At 40.1% G+C, this 10,355-nt stretch overlaps 1 protein-coding gene across 7 annotated transcripts in view; it reads right to left on the reverse strand.

Moving 5' to 3' along the window:
* Positions 1-3,824, reverse strand: part of rimbp2b (RIMS binding protein 2b) — a 120,234-nt gene extending 116,410 nt beyond the window's left edge. Inside the window, exons 1-2 of one of the 7 annotated variants that reach the window (XM_064354009.1) lie at positions 2,844-3,824; positions 914-1,048 (exon numbers count right to left, since the gene is read on the reverse strand). In XM_064354009.1, coding sequence (XP_064210079.1) covers positions 914-1,048; positions 2,844-2,942 — 234 coding nt within the window. In that variant the 5' untranslated portion in view covers positions 2,943-3,824. Of the gene's footprint in view, positions 1-913; positions 1,055-2,843 lie in introns of all 7 variants that reach the window. The other 6 variants (XM_064354012.1, XM_064354015.1, XM_064354014.1 and 3 more) reach the window with 6 other exon arrangements.
* Positions 3,825-10,355: the final 6,531 nt, after the last annotated feature.

The following is a 10,355-nucleotide window of genomic DNA, read 5'->3' on the forward strand; positions in this document are numbered from 1 at the left end:
AAACCAAAAATGACTTATATTTCAGATGGCTTATCTTTCACTAAACTAAATAGAGGCCCCTCCATTTGGTATTTACATGGCCCCAAGTGGAGTAGTGTTCTTCAGTCTATGACATGACTGTGAGAGTGACAGGAGTGAGAGTTCAGTCCTAGGATTCGGGCAGTCAGGCCGGTGAGGTGGCAGTCTCATTACACCTTGGCCTGCCGCTCCTCAGTCTCCTCCACAGATGGTGGTGACACATTTCACCTTTCTCCAACAGATGCTTGTCTCAGTGAGAGACTGACTGATTTATTTATTTTTTGCCTTTGCACTTTGCGACCCATAGAAAAAACAAACATGGACAATGGGGGTCTATGAATGTATATGAAAAGTGTAGTAATTTCTACATGCTGAAACTGTAGTGTATACAAATGCCCTTACATAAAAGCTGATAAAGTGCAATTTAACCACATGTGGTCAATTTGTTTTATTACAAATATAAAATTGTGGAGTACAGAGCCAAATGAAGAAAAAAAAAGTATGTGTCCCAAACATTATGGAGCTCACTGCACTATACTAAACCATATAAAGTTACCATATGGACCAAAATGAATTGTCACTCTGATGAATGCCACTCTAATTGAGAGGAACGTATATAATTTATATCTATATAACCTACATTCATACAGCAGGATATTTACAGAAGCAATTCAATTTATTAAAATTATTATTATTTTTATTATACTGTGTTTAAGGGTACAATAGTAGTACCTTCACATCAGAATATAACACAATTTGGTGACTACAAGTCAAGATATGCATCTAATAAGAAACACTTTAAAATAATGGACCGCTGTGCAAAAGCAAGCTGCAGCCTACCCAAATTATCTGTGAGAGTGCAACTGTGTCACTGCTACTGGCAAGGACCACTCACCTTTTCCTTGGCCTTCCTGTGCGTTGAGTTCCTGTCCGCAATGATGGACAACTGCCTCTGGATCCAGAGCAGCTCCTTCTGGGACTGTTTCAGTAGCTCCTCAATGTCACAAGACCGGTGACCTCCCATGACCTCCTGCACCTCACACATACACACACAAACAGGCACAGATCAGTGTTGTTTGCATAACATCCTCGTGTAATAACCCCAAGGCAACAGCTACATTTCTACAGCATGTCCTTGTCAACAGAATATGCAATTGCCCTCTACTTTCCACTTAATTGCTCTTTAATTGGGTTGAGATGGCTTTACTTCATGGTGGCAGGACCTACCATGATTGTGCCTTTAGCATGCTTAGCCAATGCGCTTTGACCACGGCCGGCTGCAAATGACTGCGTCTAAGCTGGGACGCCGCGTGCTGCTCCCGGCCTGGGATTATTAATATGCGCTCTCCACTGAGTTACATAACAATTGCTGTCGGATTATTTTGTTGGTGTACGGAAAGTCTGCAGAGACTGGACCGTGGCCAGCTGTTCTCCCACACAAATCGAATCCCACCTCCCTACTATTCAAAGCAACCACCTGTAATATTCAATTATAAAATAAGCCAGATGAATAGACACCTGTAAAAAATGAAAATGAATCTAAAAATAATTAAAATACGTTCTTTTTAAAAAAAAAAAAAAACGGTGATTCACACGTCCTGTTAATCGCCCTGTAAGTCTTCTTAAATAGAGAAGCCTACTACTACCAGGCACTCGAAAATCCGTTTAAAACATGTTGCAATGTCTAACTTCTACCACACGGTGTGGCTGCTGCGCCACTGAAAGAGTTTCAGTTTCACGCGAAACTTTGTTCAAATGAAACGTATTTTACCAGTGATTCAATTCCCTTTTGCAATGAAAATTCTGTGCATGAGATTCTGAGAAATGTTATACAGCCTTAAAGTAGGCTAATATTCGAAGTCTTCTGTTATTGTTATTGCTATGGCTGTGTCTGTGTGTGTGTGTGTGTGTGTGTGTGTGTGTGTGTGTGTCAGATTGTTTTGATTTAAATAACACTCATTAATAAGCCATAGCCGGCCCCACATTAAAATGTGCCAAGTAGCCCCAGCCACCAATGAGCAGTTGATCATAATACAATGTATTTTGTGCTAGTATGTATTTCATACAACTTATTTCGGTTTAAACCGAATGTACTCCAAACGCATTGGAATGCATTTAGTCTAACAGAACATTTGCCAAATGCATTGTAATACATTTGCACCATCTATTTTGCCAAATATTCATTGGTGTTTGTGTAGCTGTTTTGAGAATTTGAGCACAAGATTGTCAAAGTTCATTGTTAATTAAATAAACACATCGGTTTAACAGAGCAAAGATAACCATAATTTCATGGATAATAGGTTTATGAAAGGTTTGCCATAAATAGTAAACCTCCAGCTTTAACATTCCATTATCTTTCCTTCAGTTTACTGTAGCCTATTGCCAGTATCAAACACTTGACAAAACGATTAATTCAAAACAACAATACATCCATTTAGAGCATGCATTTCTTCTGAACCATTTATTTGGAAGTCACTTAATGTTTCATGCAGTATGACATATTTGCTTTGACATTATTCTGCATTCTGGCAGTACCAGGCCTATTAGATAGTTAAATATACACGTCGTCATAAATATATCTAAATACAAACAGAAAACACATTTGCACATAATATGTAGGCTACATTTGTAAATATACCCCAAATATTTAAGTAACATTCAACATTTGCCATACACATTTAAAATGTTATTAATACATTACAGTAGGCGATTTCTAATATTTAGAAATACTGTAGGGATTTCTGTGGGAAATACATTCTCAAATTAGGCTACGTTATTTCCATTTTGGCTAAAGAGGCTGCACATTTTAAGCAGTCAAGACCTACCTTTAAGGATCCCAGTCGCACCCTCATTTTCTGGTACCCCTCTCGTGATTCCCCCGTCTTAACTTTCTGGTGGACTCCTGTTGCGAAAATCCCCTCCATTTACGAAGCTATATCCTCGCGATGTGAGTGTGTGTTGATGCCTGAGAATCACGTCCAACCTGTAGGCCACACAATTAGTCGAGTAGTCAAATATCCCTTTAGTTAATCCATATTTTAATTGGCCGGTTGTTCCTGGTGCTTGCTCCGGTGGTTACATCTGTCATGAATGTGTTTGCATGTTAATGTTCTCGTTTAATCAACAATTCTTTTAATCTTTAGAAAATAAGAAATGCGTAATGATTCCTGGTTAAAACGTGCATCACATGAGAACGCTAATACGGAGCAGCTGTGTTTTCTTTCTAGGGTAGCCTACTAATGCAACTGGGCAGCGTGCCTCGAGCCCCCAGTGGGGTTTTCTTAATATCAAATATAGCGTACAAATAAATGGCATCATTAAACGATAATATTAGATGTAGCGTGAGGAGACCGTGTGTATGCGTTTTGTTATTTTCATAGATGAACATTATCCTCTCATTGCTGCTGTTCCAAGCCGAATAAATTTAATCGCTCTCAACAGCTTCACTTAACTAGATACAGAGAACTCGCTACCTCCCTTTTTCCTTCAAAATGGCCAATCAAGTCTAAGAGTAGCCTATATTTGCCAAATGTTTCTCCTAGAGAAATATTTTCAAATGCAATGAATCAAAACTCAGACAACAATGGTGCAACATCCGTGCAGCAACTAAAAATAACGACTGTGCTTTCAGAATATTTACAAGTCTGCCTCCATGTCTTGTCAGACAAACGTCCTGAAATCTGGTAATCTATCCAGACAAAGTTACTTTTAGGAAGGGGGGAAGATTGTCGAACACTACTTATGCTAGGCTACTCATGCAGTTGTTAAGGGAACTAAACTTCGCTAACATGGCAATAATGTAGGCCTACTGACTAACTTATTACTCAATAATCTTTTAAAAATCTCCATGCAAAACATATGTACCGAGCAGGCCTGTGGAGAACAGTTTGTGCGGAGCATACGCCGCATTACTATCCATCTGTCTCGGTAGAGAAAGTCGCGTCGAACGGCTGATTTTACGCGAAGCCCCTGAGCCGGAGAGTCACTCGAGCGTCTGCTCTTCCAAACGTCTCACAGCCCACCCTCTAGTCTGAGAGCCCCATCATTCGCACAACATGTAAAAAAGACAAACTGATTTCTCATTGTACTGTCATGTAGACTATTCTGCTCAATCAAATAATTGGAATGTTACTGGCGTCGTCGTTGGTGAAAGCACACAATAGAGCTAGGTTTTAATTCCAGCCAGAGAAAATTGAGGTATAACTGATTGACTGGATGGCTCTTCATAGGCTAGTCACAATACTTGATTGTCCCTTCTGTTGCTTCTCTCATTTAGGAAAGAATTATCCCACAGGTGGGTATCATAAAATTAGGCTAATGAATAAGTTCCAGTTCAAGTTAATTTATATAGCATTTTTCATATACAAGGAAATATAATGTGCTATAAATCATTGTAATGAGCTGGTAAAAATGTCTCATTTTGCAGAAAAGGCATGGTCTTGCTGTGAGAGAAACAATATAAAATTGATGCACAGCTGTGGTAGCCTACCACAGAAAATGCTCCCTTCACTGTTGTCCCAAATTTGGCTTTCATGGTCCCCCTCGTGAGCCTGACTGCACCTGGCTCAAGTGTGTAACAATGATGCAGCTCTCCCTGATGGCAGTGCTATTGCAGGGAGGCAGAACAAGGTTTAACATCTGCATGCATTGTTTCTAATGAGAGAGTACAAAGCATTTGCCCATGATGAATTAAAGAAAAAGGCTATTCGATTTTTGCAACTGATAAATACAAAACAGCACATTGCAGCTCATTTTCTGAGGTGCTCTGTTGTGGAGCACTGCCGCATGAAAGGAGCGACTGAGAAAACTACAATTAGCCTGTGACGAGCCCCATTTATTCCTTGATAACGTCTGCTTCCTGTGTACAGCATTGCTTTCAAGTTCATTTAACAATTTTGCGACATTTGAGCAAGAACCTGAATCAGTTTTGCATATCGTGTTCTCATGCTTGGTAGCCTCACTGCCCCGACAGCTGTCTTTTATTAGTCGTACTTGATTGAGTGAATAATTAATGTTTCTCACTATTTTAGCAATCGGCACATTAGACTCTGGAGATATTCAGTGGCACAATCCTACACTCTACCGAACATGGCAGAGTTATATACTGTGAATGCAGTAAAACCTAGCTCTTATTTCCCATAAGTCCATTCTCTGTGTTGTCACTGTGTTAAGTCCTGGATAACATCATTATGGTTGCAACTGAATCAAGCCTGAATCGCAACAGCCAACGTGAAGGGATATACTCATCATTTGCATTTTGAAGCACTTTCAAAAAATGCAAGTACAAAATGTGTAGTCATGGGTAAACAAGTCATCTAGGTGTATGCAAGAGCGAAGCCAATCAGCAGTGCCCCCATGCAATTGGTGACTCCATCTCTGACAAATGTGAACAAGTGAATGGATTTATGGTCAGTTGCCAGGATTTAAGAGAAGGTACACATTTCTGGCCTGTTTTATTAAGTGGTCAAGTAGCTAAAATATGATGCTCGTTCTCAGTAATTCACACTCATTTGAAGACTGTTAAAAACATGATAATGAGATCAATTTTGGTCTTCTAATTACCACTCTGAGATGCAAAAAAAAGACATCTCATCAACACCTTAAAAACTGGCATTTAAGATTAGCTTAGAATTGTGCATGCATGTTCAGACAGGAATTTTAAAGACAATGGTGTGAATGGACTTTGAGTCTTAGTATACTGTTTTTAGACACAGCTCTCAGCAAAGCCATTTTACCTTAAAATGACAGGTGTGCGATTACATTATTGTTGTTCGATATTCTGACCTCCCTTTGTAATGTTTCTTATCTTCTGAAGCTATGTTGTACTCATAGGTAAATTTCACTTCATAATAATTAATATTAACTATAATGGTAACACAATAAGGTCACATGAATTGTCATTAACTACATTAATTACTACTGAAAGGTTTTTCTGTAGCCTACAGTTTTGTTATGTATTTGTAGGTCATTTATTCATGTTAACAGCAACATTAGTTAATGCCAATTCATGTGACCTTATTGTAAGGTGTTACCTCTTTAATATATTAAATGGAGGCAAATCACTCCTTTCTGTTCTCTGTTTCTCATATAAACCACCATTACAAATGACTCATTCAAGTAAGAGGAAATTACAAAAGCCGCATTTCCACCGCAGGAACTTTCCCCAGGAACTAGGAACCCTTTGAGGAACTCAAAGAAGAAGTGCGTTTCTATGGTTTCCACCGCATGAACCAGGGTCCAAATTAAGTTCCGGGGACCTTATTTTAAAAAGTCCCTGCTGGGGGGGTACTACTTTCGAAAAGTACAGGAACTTTTGGGGTGGGGCGCAAGCGCTGAACATTTCTGATTGGTCGAGTACTCGCAGCATTTTATTTCAACCAACATTTTTAAAAATCTGCAGCCGCAAATAACTTGAATTCAGATATTATGTTATGCGGCGCAGTAGCCTACTTTTGGTTAGCCTATAGCCTGCCAACGTCTACAGATGAGAAATTAAGATTGAGGATTATTTCGTGTGCTCTTCTGTTCTTTTCTTGCTTTAGCATTAAGTCTGTTTTATAAAATCTTAAGCATTTGTGCTGGGACAGCATATTATGTACCAAAACATTCAAACGATTTTTCGGTTGCTGAATATTTTCGTCCGGATTTTCTTTGTTAGCCCGTTATAATTGACTCAAAACACCTGACACAGTTATGTGAGGTATGCGGTAGTTCTGCGTAATTTACGTTGGGGATACAGTAAAAGCAAACTGGAAGAAATCACCTTCCGCACTTTTTGTCAGGGTAAAATAACAGGTTAATTCAAGTAATCGTCCCTTTTGCTTTTTCAAACTGCCACAATTTTACTATGCGATTCTTCAATTCCACAAAAAGACCAGGAAGACTAGACATATGGACTCTAATTTATGGTGCATGGTTCGCATCTGGAGGGCACGCTTGAAGTAGCTATTTCGCTGCTCCGCTAGCAGTAACCTTAAAAGATGAAAGCAAACGGTGGCTGTACCACTGCAATATTAATTAAAATTTTCACGCAAGTCTGAGTTTTCATTCTATTTATTCTTGTCATTTTGCGATTATATTGAAATGACGATGAGAGTCGAATTAATCAATTCAACAGCCAATTGTTTACGACGTGTGCATGTTTTCTGCTATATAGCCTATATGATGTTACCAGTTATTTGTGGAATATGCATTCTGTCACCTCGGATGTCAAGACTTTAAAGTGAATGTTCGCATAAAAACACAATGAATGTGTTTCAGAGGATATATAAAACAGTTACAATCTGTATATTGGTCTGTTATATCCTGTTTGTTGCATAACAACGGTCCAAGTCGATCTACCAACGAGAGTTTTGCTTGACAACGGTAAAATAATATGCACAAACGGCCCCGGAAAAATATTTCAATTTCAGGTGATTAAGTCGATAAAAATCAATAAATAGCCTACTAAACTAACCATATATAGTCATTATTGGTAACCCGTTGTATAAGTGGAATAAACCCCTCCGGGCTGTCCCGTTATTGGAAAATAACGTACTTCGGTGGCAGTATGGAGTTACAGAAGAAATCATAGGACAGATAGACTGACGACGACGTCGCATTTTCCTACGTCAGTGGACTTTAGACCGCTGTGGAAACGCAGACAACAGTGGGCTGAAGGAACCTTTTACTAAAAGTTCCGGGTACTTTGGGTGGAAATACTAATGATTGGTTATAGAAGGACTTGGTTATTATCAAATAAAAAATCAGCAAGATCTTCTGTCCCACATTGAAGGGAATGAAAGCAGAGGATTCTATAAATTTTGTCATGATAGGCCAATTATTTTCTCCTCATGATGGCAATTAAGATTGACACTATATCCAAACTTCAGCAGCACCGCACACATCCAATTCATTTTGAAGTCATCTTCCATTTCTCATACTTGAACGTGCAGAGATTAGCTCTGAACCAGCGCAGTGCCACAGATGGGTGGGCAACGTGTCACAGAAGAGCTTGTACAGGAACACTGTGCAAGCAATTAACCACCCTTTTCTGTTCTATTGATATATCCGTCTACCCTGGCACACAGTATCCCTGTAGTTAACCTGTGTATGGTTTAACCACAGGATCCTTAGCTGAAGAGCCACAGGAAAGTAGGCAGTTTTAATATGGTGAGAGGAAAGAGGTCAGGATTCAAACAGCATGTGCAGAGCTTGTTCTCTTCCATATTTGAGGGGTGTATTGGGAATCTGCTTTTGTATCGCTGCAGATTGCGCACTCATGAGTACATGCGTGCAGACTTATTTTGTGTAGTGTAATTGTAAAGCAACACGTACAAGCATTTGGGAGGAAAGGAATCAGTCCCCTTCGCTCCTTCCTGTTATTGTGTCAGGCACCGCTTGCTGAGTGGCCATATGGCACCAAGGGGCAGGACAGACATACAGGGAGGAACTGGCACATTCCCATAATGTCAACAAGATCCATTGTTTTTGCACTCCCTAACGATAATAAAACACACATATAGCAGGAACACATTAAAATGAACAGGAAATTAATGACATCATTAATCTTGTACATGCGCACGTACCACCACAGATTGTTTCCACTTCGGTTGCTCATGCAAATCCAAACTTTAAGCCGAACAGAATAAACTGTATTACCAGTCAGCTGGATTACAGGTCTACAACACACGGTCTATTACAAGGCGTAATACACTATTTTAGTTTTTCATCGCGGTCAGTGAGCAGTCTGAATAATAATGTCTGTAAAATAATAATGTCTATAAATTGCCTTACAAATTATGGGCTCAAATACGGAACATCTATCTCAAGTCTGGCCATAAAAGGAGATCTATTAAAAGCAAGTGTTTTAGTCATGGAATAAGCTAGAATGGAAAGCCAGTTAATGACTCATTAAGCCAAAGGCATGTAGGTAGTGTTACTATATATATACCTGCAGTTCCTGCCTGTGGAGACTCAGGCTGCTCTGGCCAGTTTGGGCTGTAGTGGACTGCATGGGAGGGCTTTCTCAGAAGTCGGAACAAACATCTAGACAAAGTAAGATCGTGGGAGGTCGGCCTCCTCGTACCACTCATAAAATTGGAATGGACTGGAAAAACACATGATGGGGCAGTTCTGCATTTAAAAATTTTGCTAATTAAAAATTTATAAGAGGGGGTAGCCCAATCGCAAAAAGCACTGGTCCTGCATTAGTGAAGCATAACTCTGATGACCTGTTAGGAGGACTTCCAGACCCTTAGTCTAGCTAACTTGCTAGAAAACGAGGCTTGTGAAAACTAAAGCTATATTGACACACCATGGTGTTAGCATTGAGCAAATGGACAGCTAGCAGTTTCACATCAAAATGAACGTAAAAGAGGGATGAACAAATCAAGTGAAAACGCTTGGGTTGGCCAGGCTATGATCGAAGGATTGTGTTGGGGGGGGGGGGGGGGCAGCTCACATTCCCACAGAACTAACAAGGCAGAAGAGACGAGGAGATGGCACCCGTTCCCCGTTACGCAGGCGCGACCTCGGGGGAAAGAACGGGGTCCTCACAGCTTTGCGAACAGGCCGGCTCTTGTGCCGCGCTGCTAAGGGAAGGCCCTGACTCACAACTTCCGCGCCGTCAAGTGGGATGAAGAAACGTCGCGGCACGACCAGCCTGGCACGGTGAACGGGAGAGGCTGAGGTCGGGCGCAAGGGCGGTTTTTACATAACAGAAAGCATAACCGCAGCCAGGCTCCAAAACACTAAGACGTCATGGGAATCAAACACACAGTCCTCTGTGAGGAGCCTGTTCCAGCACTGTGGATATTCAAGCTCATACTTTACATTACATTACAGGCATTTAGCAGACGCTCTTATCCAGAGCGACTTACACAACTTTTACACGGCATTTTTTTTTTTTTACATTGTATCTATTTATACAGCTGGATATATACTGAAGCAATTTCGGTTAAGTACGTTGCAACCTTAAGTACCGTACAACGGCACTGTCCTACTCGGGAATCGAACCTACGACCTTTCGGTTACAAGCCCAGTTCCTTACCCACTGTGCTACACTCCGCCCTGACTTTAAGTTCAGCGCCATGACAATGCCGATGTCGTATCCTTTCAGAAAAACATCTATGTGATAGATATTAAACAGCTATGAGCATATTCAATCACCCACTGCTCTACATGTGCCATTCTAATTATTTCAAGAATACAAAGCAAACGGATAATAACACACTTCAGGAAGCATAAAGTAGCAATTTTTGAATACAAAACGGAATACAAATAGAAGTAGTTATTACTTTGAAAAGCTATCCTTTACAAGTAAGGTAAAGACTTACTTAATTACACAGCACAATCAG

Source organism: Anguilla rostrata, chromosome 10 (genome assembly GCF_018555375.3).
Source record: "Anguilla rostrata isolate EN2019 chromosome 10, ASM1855537v3, whole genome shotgun sequence".
In the NCBI taxonomy this organism is placed as follows: Eukaryota; Metazoa; Chordata; class Actinopteri; order Anguilliformes; family Anguillidae; genus Anguilla; species Anguilla rostrata.